Source organism: Lampetra planeri, chromosome 53 (genome assembly GCF_965212315.1).
Source record: "Lampetra planeri chromosome 53, kcLamPlan1.2.h2, whole genome shotgun sequence".
Taxonomy (NCBI): domain Eukaryota; kingdom Metazoa; phylum Chordata; class Hyperoartia; order Petromyzontiformes; family Petromyzontidae; genus Lampetra; species Lampetra planeri.
This window is the reverse complement of record NC_136159.1, coordinates 1,129,340-1,147,646: the sequence shown is the minus strand read 5'-3', so window position 1 is coordinate 1,147,646 and position 18,307 is coordinate 1,129,340. Positions and strand designations below refer to the sequence as shown.

General features: G+C 57.9%; 1 protein-coding gene, 1 long non-coding RNA gene and 1 other non-coding gene across 3 annotated transcripts; all 3 read left to right on the top strand.

The window, feature by feature from the left end:
- The first annotated feature begins 458 nt into the window (after positions 1-458).
- TRNAM-CAU (transfer RNA methionine (anticodon CAU)) lies at positions 459-530 on the top strand. Its single transcript has one exon. It is a non-coding gene; the product is annotated as a tRNA-Met (tRNA).
- Positions 531-1,687: 1,157 nt separating this feature from the next.
- Positions 1,688-9,806, top strand: LOC144734798 (RNA-binding protein, mRNA-processing factor 2a-like). The gene is made up of 8 exons (XM_078617181.1): positions 1,688-1,946; positions 3,396-3,473; positions 3,942-3,980; positions 4,817-4,879; positions 6,060-6,213; positions 7,333-7,498; positions 8,212-8,391; positions 9,683-9,806. Exons 1-8 carry the CDS (start codon positions 1,875-1,877, stop codon positions 9,804-9,806), a joined length of 876 nt encoding a protein of 291 aa, XP_078473307.1. The 5' UTR covers positions 1,688-1,874.
- Positions 9,807-10,778: 972 nt separating this feature from the next.
- Positions 10,779-17,601, top strand: LOC144734885 (uncharacterized). The gene is made up of 3 exons (XR_013588557.1): positions 10,779-12,330; positions 16,779-17,012; positions 17,491-17,601. It is a non-coding gene; the product is annotated as an uncharacterized LOC144734885 (long non-coding RNA).
- Positions 17,602-18,307: the final 706 nt, after the last annotated feature.

The following is an 18,307-nucleotide window of genomic DNA, read 5'->3' as shown; positions in this document are numbered from 1 at the left end:
GTGCAGACTATAAATGACATAAAACGAATAATCATATGATGGAATCGAATCGCTAATTTATTGTTTGAAGATTATGAATCGAGAATCGGTCGTGACGAATTTCAAACGGATTCCCGCCAAATTGGGCTGGGCGGTGACGCCACTACCGACAAAGGGAGTTAAGTTAAAATAAAGTTAATTTAGTTAATGAAAATGGAGCAAAACAAGTTACACTCGCTACACAATGATCATTCACGCGGCATTAAGATAGTCAGCACGATCAATCACTGTTTGTTGAAGGGTTCACTTCACCACACAAGCCGTTGACATATTTCACTGTCCCACGGTGTAACGATTTATTTACCGACTGTGAAGATAATTCCTATTCTGAGTGCTTTCAAGAGAATACCGTGAAGTCATTCGATTTGTGATAATGTGGTCAGTAACATATAGCACTTGTGCGGCGGTATTTCTCGCCAAGCAGAGTGGCGCAGCGGAAGCGTGCTGGGCCCATAACCCAGAGGTCGATGGATCGAAACCATCCTCTGCTAGCAGTTTTATTTTATTTTAATCAACAATCACTTTTTTATTGTCATCAACGTTACATTTTTCATTGTGGGAAAAAAACTACCTTGAAGCGTCTTTTATTATTTAGTTAATATGTATATAAATGTGTATATCAATGATTTTTCAACAAATTATATATGTGCTGTACTCTATATTCGTATTTGCTATCATGATTAGGGTTGGTCATCGAGCACTCGTTTCGGCAGCCGGTAACCACCATGGAACTTTATTCGCCGGGGTTCGTAGCGGAGTGCGCTCACCACTATACCAACGCTCCCCACAAACCTGCTCACGCACACACCTACCGCATTGTAAGATACGACATTGTGGAGAAACGGGGGTAGTGCCTCTCATCAATTGGACAATGCAGTACAATTAAGTGGTTTTCTCCGCTCCCCGCATCTCAATTACGCCATAATTACAATACATTATGAGCCGAGCTCATTCGTGGAGCGGGTGACGGTGGAGCGCGAATCGTCGTCGTCCTTTGTTCTCGTCGGCACGTGCCAGGGTCACGTGTCCCTCGTGAATCCTGCACGCGGAGGGTGCACAATTAATGACGTCACAGCACGGGTCGATGTATCTCGAGTGATGAGGGTGAGCTTGCCTGGTGTGTGTAGGTGTGTGTGTGTAGGTGTGTAGGTGTGTGTGTAGGTGTGTAGGTGTGTGTGTGTAGGTGTGTGTGTGTAGGTGTGTGTAGGTGTGTCTCCGCATCAAATGGGTACCTGGTGTGATGTGTAAACATCGCCACTGGGGGAGACAAAGGCGGTCGGGCGTGGTCCTGGACACCCACCCCCTCGTGTGCCGTGCCGGCCTTCATAGGCGCTCGCTAACAGCACTTGCCCCAACAGTCTGCTGAGGCTATTTGGGGTGTCTTTGTGTGTGACATGCGATTGCGTAACGAGGGATTGGGGGGAGGGGGATGGAGGGGAAGGGAGAATCGGGACAAGGGGAAAGGGAGGGATGGGAATGTCGGGGTGGGGGGGGGGTGATTGCATCACGTGACCCACCCGCTATAAACGCGACTCGCGCGTGCCGCCTGCTCCAGTCGCAGTCGCACTGCGAGGGGTCCGCGGCGCGCGCCGAGGTCACGGGGTGGTCACTCCTCCTGGGGGGCACTGAGCACGTGGGCACAAGGGGGGGCACGGGGTGGGTGGGCACGGGAGCACGGCACTTGGGGCACGGAGGAGGAGACGCGACCCCAGATACGAGAGTGTTGAGCAAAGTTGCACTGGAACCTTGCACCTGTGGGCTTGCCGCCTGCTGCCGCTGTTGCACCACCTGGCGCTGCTTGCCGGCTGCTGCAGCCGCTGGCTCGGCGGGGCGATATGAACTTGAAAAGCGATGGGGCATTTGATGGCCTCTCCAAAGACGAAGGACAGGCGAGTGCGTGTGTGCAGGTACAGGTGTGTGTGTGTGTGTAAAGGTGCGTGTGTGCAGACGCAGGTACAGGTGTGTGTGTGTGGGTACAGGTGTATGTGTGGGTGTGTGCCTAAATATTTCCAACCATCTTCGCCGGTGGGAAACATTTAGGCTGGCCTGCCTACGATCCATCCTGGGTTTAACCAGGCTGGATTGTGTGAGGAGCTCACAAATCCTTGAAAGATCTGGGCAAAGTCCCATTGGTGAGCTCCTCCGGCAGGCAAGGCTGCGTTGGCTGGGTCATGTAGCCCGCATGCCCAGCCACCGCATGCCTAAACAGCTTTTGTTCGGCCGGATCGAGGGGGCTAAACGGGCGCGGCACGGGCTAGAGAAGAGATGGAGTGATGTGGAGCTGAGTGGACTTGCCGATGACTGGTACCAGCGGTGTCAAGATCGGCCTCTGTGGAGGAGGCTCGTGAAGGACGCTACTGGGCAGTTGAAGGCAGTCGCCCTCCAACAACAACGGAGGGCGGAGGAGCGACGCTCACAACAACGAGCGGAGCGCCGGGTGGCTAAAGCACAGCAAGTTGGTACAGTAGGGGGCACAGGTAGTGCATCAGCCAGTCATCTCGGTCAGTCGACCCGTGGCACTTGGGTCTGCCCCGTGACCTCCTGCCAGCGGGCGTTCGACACTTCACGTGGCCTCAAGGTGAACATTGCCTGGCACAAGCGTCGTGGTGACGTCACCGCCACTTGGTGGCGAATGGCGGTTATTGTGGACGCGGGTACAGGTGCGTGCGTGTGTGTGTGGATACAGGTGCAGGTGTGTGGGTATAGGTGTGTGTGTGTGGGGGTACAGGTGTATGTGTGTGAACATCGCCACTGGCGGCTCTGCGTGGTGCTGCTGGCCAGCCACTCGTCGCGTGCCCCAGCGGCCTCCTCGGGGGCTCGCTCGGAGCAATGCCCCAAGAAGAAGACTTGGAATAGGGTGACGAAGCCTTTGCAGCGCCAGAGTTTTTGAACAACCGTGTTTCCTCCCTTAACACCATAAATCTTCCTTCAAAAATAAAATTCTGTAGCAGAAGATTAGTACTGGATACAGCTCACATTTGCAAATGTGATTTGTAAATGTTATTTTTTTAGATTTAGCGATGCAATGTTGACTTAAAGCTTTCGTGACTGCAGGAATTCAGATTCTTTGGGTCTTTCGGTAAAGTCGCGTAGGTTCAAATTTAAAAAAATAACTGAACTCCGACGTTTCGATCACTACACAAGCGATGATCATCGTAATGTGAACTGCGTTTGTGGTGTTAAACCGTTCTGACCCGCCCCTACTCGACATCGGTGGAAAAAGAGCTTTGTAGCTCAGATTCCTCCCGGTGTAACTTCATATTCTGAATTTAAAGGTGTGTGTATATATATATACACAGAGCATCTTTGTCTCGGTGTGTTTCCCTATAACGCCGCTCGCGCCTGACCCCACGCAGGTTCGAACCCTGTTCGTGAGCGGTCTCCCCATGGACACGCACCCTCGCGAACTCTACCTGCTCTTCAGACCCTTCAAGGTGAGGTGGTGGTGGTGAGGGTGCGGTGGCGGTGAGGTGCGCTCCGTGGGAGGAGGGGAGGGGGGACGCGGCGGATGGGGAGCGGTGGCGCAGTGGTTAGCGGCGCGCTGCCCTACGAACCCAGCGCTATCCCAGTTAGACTCCCGCCCCCGCCCATTTGTCAAGGTCGAGTCGACCTGCACCTCTCACCCTATCTCGACTCGGCCGTAAATGAAGTACCGAGTGCGGTGTATACACCGCCATTGGGGAGACAAAGGCGGCCGGTGCGTGGTTACCGATAGCCCCCCCCCACCCCCTTGTGTTCCGTGCCGGCTTTCATAGATGCGACTCGCGAACAACACTTGCCCCAACAGTATGTTAGAGGTTTTACGGGGGATCTTTAGCTTTAGTGAGTGAACAAGGGGGTCGCTTGCCGGCGTCCCACATGACCCCGTCTGTCTCCCCCCCCCCCCCCCCCCCCGTTGCCAGGGATACGAGGGGTCCCTCATGAAGCCCACAACCAAGCAGGTGAGGTCACCTGCGCTGGACCGGAGATGTGCCGGGGTAGGGAGGGATGTGTGGGGGGGGTCATTGTCAAGTTGACCCCCCCCACACCCCCCTCGTTTCTGTTCCGCGGCCACGGCTGTCATCGGTGTCGAGACGAGCTCTGAATCGGCTGCTGGGTTGGGTCCCTTCCTCCCCTAGGTGGACTCGGCCTTAAATGAAATGAGCACTGCGATCCCTTTATTGGTGTTCTCTGTAAGCATCGGCGCTGGGGAGACGAAGGCGGCTGGCCACCCACCACCCCGACTCCTCCCGCGGTGGCGACATTCACAGGAGCTCGGTGACGGTGCTCGACCCCGACGGGCTGAGGGGGACCCGTGGGACTTGGTTTTGTGATGCGTTGTGGTGGTTGTGGTGGTTGTGGTGGTTGTGGTGGTTGTGGTGGTTGTGGTGGTTGTGGTGGTTGTGGTGGTTGTGGTGGTTGTGGTGGTTGTGGTGGTTGTGTGCTATTGATTGTGACCACCCGAGTTCTATTCCCGCTCACGGCCTGCAACACCCAGTGGTGACGAATATCTGAACCGATCCTGGGCCTCCCCTGGGTCGACTCGGCCTCAAATGAGTGCCTGGTGCGGTGTGTAAAACCCTCGCCACTGGGGAGACAAACGCGACCGGGCGTGGTGCTGGCCACCCACACCCTTCATGTGCCGTCCCGGCCTTAATAGGTGCTCGCTAACAGCTCGTGCCCCAACAGTCTGTGTAAGGCTATATTTTGCATGATGATGGTGGTGGTTGATGGTGTTGGCGGTGGTGGTTGGCGGTTAATGATGGAGGTGGCTGGTGGTGGTGTGCGCATTCCGCAGCCCGTGGGTTTTGTGATATTCGACAACCGAGAGAACGCGGAGGCCGCCATGGTCGAGTTGCACGTGAGTGGCTGCCACCTCCGATCGGCACGGTTGGCTACGTACGGTGGGAAAGAAGTGCAACGTACAGTACATCGCCATCGCTCCACGTGCCCCAGCGCAGTCGTCCCGCCATCGCTTTATCCATCCCGCAATCACTCGTCCGTTCGTCGTCCACCAAAACCCCAACCTGCCTCCCCCCCCCCCCCCCTTATCAAAATCCCTCGCCGCCATCATAATCGTCATCAATCCACTGCGGAGTCGTCTCCCAAGCAATCCTCCGAAACTCATCTTGGCAAATAAGAGTTGTCGATTTAAAAAAAAAAAAATCTACCTTGAGACTCTTTTGAAGTGCAAAGTCGCGTTTTCACGGCTGTCCAGTGATGTCTCCTGATGGCACGTGCCCACAGACATTAGTCGCCTACTGCTGCTGCTGCCTGCTGCACGTGTAGCAGTGCGAGTCTACGCTTCTATTAGTACCTTGACCATAGAGGGAAGTGCAACCGCTGTGGACCCCACCCCCTTCCTAATTAGGCCTCTTCCCGTCGACATAAGACCGCAGAGCGCCCCCCCTTGCAGAGCGCCCCCCCTTGCAGAGCGCCCCCCCCTTGCAGAGCGCCCCCCCTTGCAGAGCGCCCCCCCTTGCAGAGCGCCCCCCCCTTGCAGAGCGCCCCCCCTTGCAGAGCGCCCCCCCTTGCAGAGCGCCCCCCCTTGCAGAGCGCCCCCCCTTGCAGAGCGCCCCCCCTTGCAGAGCGCCCCCCCTTGCAGAGCGCCCCCCCTTGCAGAGCCGCCCCCCCCCCTTGCAGAGCCGCCCCCCCCCTTGCAGAGCCGCCCCCCCCCCTTGCAGAGCCGCCCCCCCCTTGCAGAGCCGCCCCCCCCTTGCAGAGCCGCCCCCCCCCTTGCAGAGCCGCCCCCCCCCCCTTGCAGAGCCGCCCCCCCCCCGGAGGCTTGGGTGGTGGTTGTGGGAGGCGGGTGGGGGGGTTCGTGCGCATCGGTGGTAGTGTTGGGCGGGGTCAGAATATTTATACTGCAGGAGGAATCTGATGAGCTATAAAGCTCTTTGTCACGTGTCCAGTAGGGGCGGTTCAGAACGCTACAACTCGCAATACAAAAACACGATCGAAAAGGTCATTTTCTCATTTTACTCTCCTGAGTAATATGCCCTTGACCTCAGGCTTGACCCCAACTACCCCCCCCCCCCCAGGGCATGCGCTTTGACCCAGAGAGCCAGCACACGCTGCGGCTGGAGTTCGCCAAGGCGAACACGCGCACCTCGAGGCAGCGGCTGAGCCCGCCAGGGCCTCTCGCGCTCCGTCTGCCGATCCAGCTGGGACCCCAATTCCTCACGCGGGACCCACGTAACCCCCCCACCACCTCACCAGAGCACACATCCCCTCTACCCAGGGAACCACGGTGGCCGGATATTAACTACCTCGCCTGGTATACAGAAGATCCTGGGTTCGATCCCCAACCCGCATGCCTGCTGTATAATTGGAGTTTGCATGTTCACTGTCCCCGTGGTCGCGTGGAGTTTCCTCCTGGGTTCTTCGGTTTTTCCCTCCACATTTTAGAAACGTGCGTTTTATAGATTATTGGTCTCCTTTAAATGTCCCCGTGATGAGCCACTATTTTTTTGCTATCTTTTGACCAGGTCTTAAAAAAGTGCTATATATATAGCTCAATGGGCCTTACCTGGTTAACTAAAACAAGTTGCGTTCAGTATTTTTAGTGCCCCACCACAGTTTGGTTTCTCACTGAAGTGGTTGCCGGGTCACTGGAGAATGGCAGGCAATAGGTGACACGTGCAGTGCGCGTGCGCTGTCTTCAAAGTGGAGCATTATCAGAGCACACTTCTGTTTGCATGTTCTTCCACAAGCACGTGCAGACGATGCACACTTGATGTCTTGCAATAGGTGCTTGAGCATCTTGGCACCCCCTGTGTGTTATTGCTGGTTTGGCGCACTGCGCTACAAACCCGGTACCCGAGTTGGAGGCCTGCTGACTAACGACCGGTGACGACTATCTGAACTGGTCCTGGGCCTCTCTCCGAGGTCAACTCTGCCCGGTTAAACGGGTACCTGGTGTGGTGTGTAACCACCGGCACCGGGAAAAGACAAGGGTGGCGTGGCATCTTCCCCCCCTCCCCCCATCGTACGCCGTGCCGACCTGTCTGCCTTAATGGGCGCTCTCTGAGCCCTTGTCCCAATAGGCCGTGTTTTAAGGCTACACGGGGGCATCGCCGTTTAAATGAGTAGCCACAGCCATCGCGAGAGCTATTGTAGGCGTTGTATTCCGGTACACTTTGACCTCCTGGGTTGGCGGTGCTAACCTGCCCCCGTTCTGTTTTATTTAACGCGCCCCCTCCCCTGGTCTCAATAGCCCTGCGTGAAGCCTCTGCTGATCCCCCCCCCCCCCAACTCCCATCCTGCTCCCCCTGACCCCGACTCCCATCTTATGCGCCCCCCCCCCCCCCCCAGAGGAGCTGCTGGGCCCCACGCTGATCCCCGCCTCCAGGGACGCATGGGGAGCGTTCCCCCCCTTCCAGCTGTTTGCCACGGACCTGAACTCGTCCTTTCACGGGACCCCCCCTTGCCGGGGCTCTCCTACCCGGGTCTCGCTCCGCCTTGGCTGCAGAGCGCTCAGGTGAGAGCCCCCCCTCGCTCCCTCAGGTGACCCCCCCCCCCTCCTCACTCCCTCAGGATTCCTGTAGTACTGCCTCGGAAGGCCACGTTTGTCGACTTGCTTGGGGCACCACCTTTTATGGCCGCCCCCACATCGTCTCTGCCGAAAGTCAGAAACCGCTCCCCGACCCACACCACCACCAGCAGCGTGTACGAGTCACGCTTGGCGTAACGCGGCTCGCGACGACACTCCTCGTGGCCCCGCCCACTGCCGGGACAGGTCGGCTATAACGTGTAAAGCTTGGATACGAAACGGATTTTTCACAATTGAATTCTCATCATCATGGGGGAGGGTGGAGAGAGGGAGACGGCCCTTCTGAACCCACCCCGGGACGTCTGGCGGCGTCTCTCCAGGCGGAGACGGCGTCTGGTCGGGGACTTGCACGGAGACGCGCGCGGGGCTTTTGTGATGCTGATCACACGCGCGCCACTGCACGTGGACACGTGCTCACTGCACGTGGACACGCGGTACGGGGTGGTGGGGGGGTAGTGACACGTGTGCCTCTGCAGTGGACACGCGGTACGGGGTGGGGGGTAGTGACACGTGTGCATCTGCCGTCTCTACACAGCCGTCGCCTGAACCCCTGCCTCGAACCCTGCACCCCCTAACCCCCCCCTCTCTCTGCCAACCTTGTTGTAACCCTGTCTCTTGACCCCCCCCACCCCTTCACCCAGGCCGCTTGGGGGTCGCCTGCACCCCCCAGGTGCAGCTGCGGCCACCCCCGGGGGGGAGCAACGCGAGCGCGGGACACCGATCAGAGGCCGCGAGATCCCGGTTATGGGGTTCCGCGAGTATGGAAAAACCCTCCTCTCCCTTCACCGTGACCTGGGGGGGGGGGGGGGGGGGGGGGGGGGGTTAGGGCGGACAGCTGCTGGGGGGGGGTGGGGGAGCCTCGGTGGGGAGCTGAGGGGCTCGCGTCTTGGTTGGGGGGCACCGCCATCGTGCGCCTTGCGCTGTTGGGGGGGGGTGGTGGTGTTCAGTGTCGGACGAAGCTACTGCGGGGCCTGTGTAGCATAATGTTATAAAGGGGCCCCTAAATTTAAAAAACGCGCGCATATTAAAACACAAATGTTTAACTTGCACAGTAAAGTATTTTTTCATTTGCTGTACAGCCAGATAATACGACAAATCGCTAACCTTAAACACCCAGTCGTTCGTAAAAATTGTAGGCAGTATAGTACTATAGTAATAAAGAAAGTGCAGACTCACTGAACCGGAATCGATAGCTTGAAAGCATTTAGTGCGGGGCCCGTAGCCTTTGTCGCTACTCGTGCTATTGAGATGATCCGGCACTGGTGGTGGTGGTGGTGCGCGTGTCTCTCCCTCTGCGCCGTGTCGGCCTTCATCGGCGCTCGCTCAGCCAAGTCCGTCGAGGCACCACGGAGTCTGGCGACTCGTGGGTGCGTGCGCGAGTTGTAGTCCAACTTTTTTTTTTTAATACATACAAGTACACTTCGCAGGGATTATTTTGGTGTTCGCTAAAATAAAATCTTGGCGAACCCCCTACCCCTTTTAAAGCGTGCGAGTGACTGCGAAGCCCCCAATGTAGGCGGGCGGCGTTCACCCCCAGGTGAGTTGCTGGTGCGCGCCGCGTGTTGCTGGTGCGTGCCGCGTGTTGCTGTGCGCGCCGCTTTGTTTTGAGTGCGTGAATTATACATCCAGAATATTTATTTATGAGCGTGCCAGCCGCCTAATGAACCCAAGGGTGCCTGCGTCGGTCTGATAACAATCTCCTGCTGCTGTGCGTGACGAGCTTGCTGCTGCGCTTGTGGTGATTGGGAGAGAATAAAGTTTACTCTGAGCCTGAACAATCTCGCTGCTCGGTCTTCACCGGGCCCCGTGTCTCCATCCCTCTCGTGTCTGTCTCCGTGTGTCCTCCACAAACCCGCCCCCCCCTTGTCTGTGTCGGAGGGGGGTTTAACTTTCCAGCGATGGGGGGGGGGGGCTATGGGGCTCTGAACTTTTTTTTAAATGCACCCCCAAACCGCCAGTTACTGGGGTACATCGCTGCAGATTTAATCGGCCCGTGTTCCAAGTCGTGGCTCGGATTCAAGCGTGCCAGCTCGAAGCAATGCACTTTGCTTGAGCCGGCTCCGAGCCATGGACCCCCCCCCCCCCTCGAGCCGTGCTCGAGATGCGACTCAGCGGCGGCTCGCGCCGTCACGGAGAAGAGCGCCCCAAGGACCCGAGGTGGCTCGACGATCCGAACGCGGAGCCAGCGCCGCCGAGGTTCCTGGGTTCCTATCCGGGATTGGCCCGCTGCCTGTAATCAAATCGATTTCTCAAGTGTCGCGAGTTGGTCTCGTCCTGTCGGCTAATGACTAAGACACCCTGCATAGTGTTATATCGAGACAGATATCCATAGCCTCCGACAGAGACCCATAATCTTGCATGGAGAGACTCGGTGACCAATAGGCTCGTCCAGACACGCATAGTTGGACATTGAGCCCTAGAAGAGATCTATAGGCTGACAACCCCCATTGATAAATGACCTGGAGTCCAATAGACTAGCAGACGCCCCATACACAGTATTCTGTGACACACACACGTAGACTTGCGTAATCTGAAGTTGTGATTAAACCGGGTGTTCCATTGTAACCCAATCAATGACTGCACACAACGCAATTCGATGTAATTATTCACTTGATGTGACCCGATTCCATCCTGGGGAGGGAGAATCATCTCGTGTTTGACTCGCGCCACCAGCGCGTTGCAGGGCGGGCGGCGAAGAGCCGCTGCACTCTTCACTGTGTGGGCCGGAGGTCACGTGGCGGCGATCTCGGTAGCAGTTCAGTGAAGGCTCCTTCCACGGGCCGTTATTTCGGCAAATAAAAATCGACTAAGATTAGATCTTGCGAGGTCTCTCGGCAGTCGAATGCAACCGCCGTGGGGCCTGGCAGAAGGAAGGTAGCGATGGCGGGGGTGTGCGTGGCGGTGACATCAACGCCCTGATCTGTGACATCCCCTCCCCTTGCTGATGATTTCCACCGTAGCCATTACAAGGAGCTGCCTCTGAATTTAGGGGGCACACGGGGTGAAGGGGGAGGGGGGCACTGACCAATAACCCCCACTGAAGAGAGGGCCCCGAATAGGGACACCCCCCCCCCCGCGCAGTGACGCAGGGGACCTCATCCCATAGGGGGCGCTGAATTGAACAGGGTGGAGGTGGGGATGAGGGTGGGGCGTGGGTTTTGGGGGAGGAGAGACGGAGCGAGGGAGGGAGGGAGAAGAAAGTCGGGACATGCCCAGACACGCCACTCCACTACCGTCGCTAAATCTCCACCACTCCACGTCGCGGACCTGCACGGGCACCCTGAACTTTATTTCCCAGTGTGAAAAAACAAACAAACAAACTAATATCACCCTGCATCATCATCAGCATCATCAGCATCAGCGGCATCGGTGCCGTCATCATCATCGGCAGCAGCAGCAGCATCAGCAGCACGTGCGTGCGTACGGGATGCGCCACGTGGGGTTGGACGCGAAACTCTTCGGCTCCGCGTGTTTACAGCCCCCGCCCGGGACCCCCGAAGTAAGCCCGCGCGACTGAGCGGAGAGAGAGAAGAAGAGGCTGGACGTGAGAGGAGAGGCGCCTCAAGTCCCCGTGCGCAGCCATCGCCCGCGACGTCTCTCAAACTCTCGTCTCAGTCCGTGAAGTTTTCCGCCCCCTCCATTCATTCTCTCCGTGTCATCTCCCTCACTCCCTCGCCCGTCTCCTCCACCCCTCGTGTCGATTGAGCGACGTTCTCCTCTCAACAATCGTCTCCATACCTCTCGGCTCACAGTCCATCTCTCATCTTCACCTCAAGAGACACATCGTCGTCAAAATCACCGTCACGGTGCGTCTCTCGATTTCCCAATGCTGTCATCTCCATCCGCCCGTCTCTCCTCTCATCTTCCCTGCGTCTCTCTGCTTTCCATCTCCCGTTACGATATCTCCGGAAGATGCGTCGCCACTGATTACTTGCACGAGCTCTCAAACCTTCTCATCGCCATCTCCCTGAGCTCCTCCGTACGCCTCCTCGTTTCTCCATCGCTTGCGTCTCTCGCGGCGCTCACCGATTTCTCTCAAGTCTGAACATCTCCCGCCTGTCCCACCTCCTCCTCGTCAACCTCCCTCTCTCTCCTCCAAACACACATCTCAACGCCGCGTGTCTCTCAACGGGTCACCCCCTACTTTACTACACCTCCAGCTGTCGTCCGATTCCACTCCGTAAAATCTTTACACATCGCAATATCATCTCGTCCGCCATCTCTCAGCTGCCCATCTCGTCTGCTCATATTTTTGCCCTCTCATCTCACCCGGGCGATCTCTCTCTCCTCTCTCTCCCAATACCTCTCTCCTGCCCCACCCGTGCGGCCCGCATCTCCGACAAGTCGCTCTCTCTCCGAGTAAGAGTCGAGGACCAGGGAAGTCCTCGTAGTTTGGTAGCAGTCGGAGTCGTAGTCGTTGTTGTCATGGCTCTCCATCTCAGCCCAGCTCCATCGCCACATCACCGACCTCATCATCACCACCACCATCACCACCATCATCCTCTTCCTCCACCACCTCCTCTGCTGCTCCTCCTCCTCGCCGCGAGCGCCGTTGCGCTCTCCTCGGGGCCGGGCCGAGGCTCAGGAAGCGGGGGGCCACCCGAGCTGCCCCCTTGGAGAGGAGACCCCCGCCGAGGGGGTCCGCTACCCCGCGTGCCGCTGCGGGGTGGAGTTCGCGCGACCCCTGCCCGAGGAGATTCTCCCCGCGGACCCCGCGAGTCGCCGCGAGCAGGGTACCACCGTGACGAGGCCGGGGGCTGGTAAGGGCGACACACGCACCCGGCAAGGGGATAGGGCGACACACGCACCCAGCAAGGGGATAGGGGGACACACGCACCCAGCCAGGGGATAGGGCGACACACGCACCAGCAAGGGGATAGGGGGATCATCAGATAGGGGCACAGAGGGACATTCACTGAGCAAATCGGGGACCCCCAGAAAGGAGAGAATGGAACATTCAACAAAGCAGATTGGGGACCCCAAAAAGGGGATATGGGCACCAGTGTGCATGTCAACGTTGACCCAACGTTGACACGTTCCACCGTTCCAAAGTTACAGGGAAGGCGCAAAGTTCATAAAATCAGAGTTTGAGTCGCGAAGCGAGCCCCCCCCCCACAGCCCCCCTGGCGAGACCCCCCCGCCCGGGCACCCCCCCCCACCGCCCCCCTCCACGTCCGTGTTGAGGACTCGAACCACCAGACCGAGGGTTTAATCTCATCGACCCTGCTGTGTTCAAGCATCACACTGCAGGTCACAACAACACACCCACCCACTCACCAACTATCCCACTCACTCACCGACTATCCAACACACTCACCCAACCACTCACTCACCGACTATCCCACACACTCACCCACCCACCCATCTACGTACTCACCCACTCATCTACTCACCCACGCACTCACCCACTCACTCACCCATCTACTCACTCACCGACTCTCCCACCCACTCACTCATCAACCCACTCGCCACACTGCAGATCACAACAACACCGTCACCCACCACGCCGCAAGTCACCCTCTCACTTCTCCGCTTATTCCCTCGCATCGTTCCACTGTCGATTTCCCTCCTCCCATCACCACCACTACCATCATCGTCGTCGTCTCTATCCCCCAAGCTCTTACAACAACAATAATACTCATCTCGCTCAAAGCATAAAAAACACGTGTTAGCAACTGGTATCGCTCACAACGTTAACGGTGCTGTTTGTCGCTGGCCGCTTGACGTTTTGAGCCTTCGCTTCGGAAGACTTTTTAGCGCAAATCCTCGATGGGCAACCTGGTGGGGGGGCGTGGGGACCGATGAGGAGGGGACATCCCCCCCCACCTCGCCGTGAGAAATTGGCTTAATTAGCTAACTAATTATAATTAGCTCACTAATTATAATGAGCTCACTAATTATAATTAGGGGTGTGACGTGGGGGGGGGGGGGTCAGGGATGGGGCCCGGGGGCTCAGGTTACGGGGGGGGGCGGACACGGACCTCGGTGACGTCACTCACTGAGTCACACTTTATGAATGGCGCGGTGGCGTGTGCACGTGCGTGTGTGTCCGTGTGTGTGTGTGGTGAATGTGAGTGTGGTGTGTGTGTCTGGTGTGTCTGGTGTGTGTGGTGTGTGCACTTGTGTGTCTGGCAAGGCCGTAATTATAATATTCAAATATGCTCAAAATGTCCCCCCCAATATATTGCTATGAAATAGATTTATGTTTATATGATTGTGGTTATGGTTGTACTTACAGTATGCCATTACATACAATGAAATAAGGTAGAAAAAAACATAGCAATATAATACAATACACTCTTAGACATTATTGTGAAAAATAAATAAAAAGTCAATCTCATGTGTTAGTGAATTTTTTTATATATTAGGCAGGAAAATCGTTTTCAAATTTAGATTTTTTTCTGGGGGGGGACCCCCAGACCCCCTGAAAGATTTGCCCCCCCCCCAATGTTGACACCATGGCTACGGCCTTGGTGTGTGTGGTGTGTGTGGTGTGTGGGTGTGTGGTGTGTGTGTGTGTGTATGTGTGAGTGTGTTTGCGTGGTGTGCGGTAGTGTAGTGGTTAGCGCGCTGCGCTACGAACCCGGTGACCCGATTATCTAAACCCCCTAGGTCGACTCAGCCTCAAACGAGTGCGCAGTGTAAAACATCCCCACTAGGGAGACAGGCGGTTGGGCGCGGTTGCTGGCCACCCACCCCCTCGCGTGCCGTGATGGTCTTCATAGGTGCTCGCTAACAGCACTTGCCCTAACAGCCTGTTGATGCTATACGGGGGTTCTTTGTCATTGTATGAGCTAATGCCCCCCCCCCCTCACGTCACGACGCTATTCATAACCGTGATGTCACCGCATGTCGCTACCCACACGGACAGAGACCGCGCGTCCCATCATCCCCCTGGGGGCCGGTAAACTCGGCACCGTCAACTCCGTGGGAAGGCGGCGGTGTTCCGTAAAGGAAACCCGACACCCGCCATGGGAATGTGGAATTTCCCAGGCTCGTTTCAGTGCAGCCAATGGTAGGTGAGCTCCACCCCACAGCTAATATGAGCAAGGAGACCATGTCGACCTTGCTTGCCACTACAGTCTATAAGTACTGTATGTCATACAGTCTATAAGTACTGTATGTCATACAGTCTATAAGTGCTGCTCTGTATGATCGCGTGGAGTGGGGGTGTTCGGCGCTGCACTGCGCTCATAACCCGGCCACCTGAGTTCGATTCCAGCTCACGGCAGTGGCGATTATTTGAAGCGGTCCTGGGTCTCCCCGAGTACCTTGTGCGGTGTTTGAGACATCAGCACTGGGGAGACGAAGGCAGCCGGGCGTGGTGTTGCCCCCCCCCCCCCACCGGCATTCTTCAGAGGCGCTATTCGCGAACAGAGAGCGACATCGCAGAGCTGAGACACAGCAGCCACATCGAAGAGGCCTTCATCCAGCAGTGGATTGGTGGCTGATGCCGGCTATGTTTATAACATTGTTACCATCTCGTCACGCATCTCGTCACCCACCTCGTCACCCACCTCGTCACCCGTATCGTCACCCGTCTCGTCACCCACCTCGTCACCCACCTCGTCACCCACCTCGTCACCCACCTCGTCACCCAGCTCGTCACCCACCTCGTCACCCATCTCGTCACCCACCTCGTCACCCATCACGTCACCCAGCTCGTCACCCACCTCGTCACCCATCTCGTCAGCGCTCCATCTTCTCGACGGAAGCTCCTCTCGGACGCGTCCCGTTGCTTAGGCGACGTTTCGCGCTGTGACCCTATTTCATTATCGTACGCGCTCTGAAGGGGCATTGCCAAGAACGTTGCCTGTTACGTGTATATACGTCTATGTGTGTGTATGTCCCCTTTGAAGGCCGTGCGGAACGCGTTGAGTTGTTGTCGTCTGTGCCTGAGCGTCGCCAGACAAGTCATTCATTGTTGGTGACCATCGTCCAACACTCCGACTCACCCCGTGAAATCAAATCATCTTGAACCATCAGCTCAGGGAGGGCCGCAATCGGTAATGGGGGCCCCAATATTCGATTCTTCTCGCACAGTCGCACCGAGGCTATCACACAGGCTGCTTCAAACCATGTTAACACTTACATGAGACTATCGTTTTTAATGGAAAACGAACGAATACGTATACTGTAACGTGATAATGTTAATAGCTTCAAAAAGTCAAAGTCTCCACTTGTTCACCATCATTGGCGACACGTGCCTGGGATCTTCTCCAGGTGGTCTCCAGAGCCCCGAGCGCGGCACATTTCTCGTGGTGCTGTTGCACGTTTTACTGGTAGGAACCTCCTGGTTACACCAGCCCACAGCGGATTATTGTGTCCGTCGTGCAGCGAGGGGCTGGGTGGGGAGGGGCTGGGTGGGGAGGGTGGGGAGGGGCTGGGTGGGGAGGGTGGGGAGGGGCTGGGTGGGGAGGGGCTGGGTGGAGAGGGGTTGGGTAGGGAGGGGCTGGATGGGGAGGGGCTGGGAGGGGAGGATGGGGCTGGGTGGAGGGTGGGAGGGCTGGGGCTGGGTGGGGAGGGGCTGGTCACCCCGTGGTGCCCTTATAAAACTCAACGTTTAACCTACTCACGCCGGCTTGTGCCCGCCCTCACAGTCGGGCATATTTGCGGAATACACCACGCCGTCGTTGACCCTGGCCATTGACCGAGCAACCCAACGTTCCTACCAGCTCCCTCCGCAGGAATGTGTGTTTTTAAGCACCCTGTACATCGCGGCTCCTCTTGCTTGATCACATCGTTACATAAATGTTGTTGTTCTATGACACTGTTGTTAAAAACAAATCCTATGGTGATTGTCAAGGGGGCCCCAACTCGTAGCTTTGGCCACCAGCGGGGGGCCAAGGCGCCCCGTGCCTGCCCCCGCGCTCGTTACACTCCCAAAGATCCTCCGTATAGCCTTGAACAGACTGTTGGGGCAAGTGCTGTTTGCGAGCACCTATTAGGGCTTGAATGGCACACGACGGGGTGGACGTGACCAGCGCCACACCTGGCCGCCTTTGTCTCCCCAAAAGGCGATGTTCACACGCCACCCGTTTAGGAAGGCCGCGTCAACCCGAGCGGAGCGCCAGGACCGGGTCAGATTGCTCGTCACCGAGGCCGGCAGCCGCGAGGGGGAATCGAACCCGGAGGTGTCGCCGGTCTCCGTCGCGCGAGTGCAGCGCTCACCACCGTGCCACCGTTCCCCCCCTCCCCCCCCCCACAGGTACTACTGCAGGCGGTGTCGGGACTGCGCACTGGGGGGCCGCGTGATGCTGGCGGGGGTGCTCGCGGGCGCGGGACGCGGTGTGCGGGGGCTGCGCCCGGCCCGGCGCGCGCTACGACGCCCGCGTGCTGGCGTGCGTCCCCGACGGGGAGCACCAGCAGCGCGGGGGGCACGAGCCCGCCGCGGCCTCCAGCACGCGGCGCGTCGACAACATCACGGAGCAGGTCATCGAGGGTGAGTCGGCGAGGCTGGGTGGCGGAGGGCATCGCGCGCGTGCCGTCATCCCACCTGCCACGCATCGCTGCCGCGAGGAGCGGTTACCACGGTCATCACGTCATCGCTCACCGTCACCACGCGCCGTCGCCACGTAGCAGGAGTGAGGTTTTGTTTTTGAGGTTGGAGTGGGCGAGTGATTGTTGAATGGGGTGAGAGCCGGTGAGCGAGTCGGTAGGTGGGCGTTTGGAGTAAATGAGTGAGCGATTGGAGGGAGTGGGTGAGCGACTGGGCGAGTGCTTGGGTGAGTGGACACCCCACACACCCCACACCAACGCACAAATCACCATTGTAATCCTCTTCACCCCCCCCCCCCCTTTCTCTCTGACCTCCTCCCTTCCCCATACCCCCACTCTCCTATTCGACCCCACCACCTTCTATCCCCCCCCCCCCGATCCCTTCTCTCCCCTTCTCCTCTCTCCCTGCACCCCCCCCGCAGTGCTGCTGGGCCCCAGGGACGTGGTGCGGGCGCCGTGGTTCGCCCCGGCGCTCTGCCTCGCGGCGCTCGCCGTGCTGCTGCTGACGGGGCTCGCGCTGCACATGCGGCTACGCGGCGGGGGGCGGCGACGCCGCGCGGGGGCGCTGCGCAACCTGCGGGCACGCGTGATGGGGGGGGGGGGGGCAGAGGGGGCTACAAGGCTGGGAGAGAAGGGAATTGGGGGGTATAGCGAGAGGGGAGCTGGGGTGGGGGGGGGGGGTCACGCTCGCACCCCCCTCGCTCACCGTCAGCCGTGATCGATCCACTGCTGGACGATGGAGACCCCCTCCCCTGCGACGTAAAACAATCTACCTGGCACCTGGCACACGAGGCCATTTCGTAGCTCCGTCTCCGCGGCGGGACGCGCGCCCGGGCACCGCGTTCCTCCTCCGGCTGCCGACGCCGCCGCTTGCCGACGCGCGGCCGTCGGCCAATCAGCTCGGAGCCGGCTCGGCGTGACCGCACTGCGTTTGTCGTTGTTGACGTTTGTTGTTGGTGTGGTTGTTGTTGTAATTTATAATGTACGTGCACTTGCGCCTGTGACGACAGGTGGCGGGCCCTGTGAAACACGCGGCTTTGTCTTTGCTAAATAAATAAGTAAAAATCATCGACGTCATTGGAATACTGCAGAGTTCATTAACGACGGTGTCAACTTGTGACACTGCTCCGCGCGGTATTCGCTCGGCGCTGTCGGAGAGAGAGCGGACGGACTCGGAGACGCGGGGCGGCATCCGGGCTGCGAGGAGCCGGCGCTACCAACAATTGCCCCAGCTCTGCG

Bases quoted from the DNA above. Each gene is read 5' to 3' on its own strand.
- LOC144734798 (XM_078617181.1), top strand. From the start codon at position 1,875: ATGAACTTGAAAAGCGATGGGGCATTTGATGGCCTCTCCAAAGACGAA. The intron at 4,880-6,059 runs GTGAGTGGCTGC...CCCCCCCCCCAG, and splicing joins CCGCCATGGTCGAGTTGCAC to GGCATGCGCTTTGACCCAGA. The intron at 8,392-9,682 runs GTTAGGGCGGAC...GATGCGACTCAG, and splicing joins GGGGGGGGGGGGGGGGGGGG to CGGCGGCTCGCGCCGTCACG.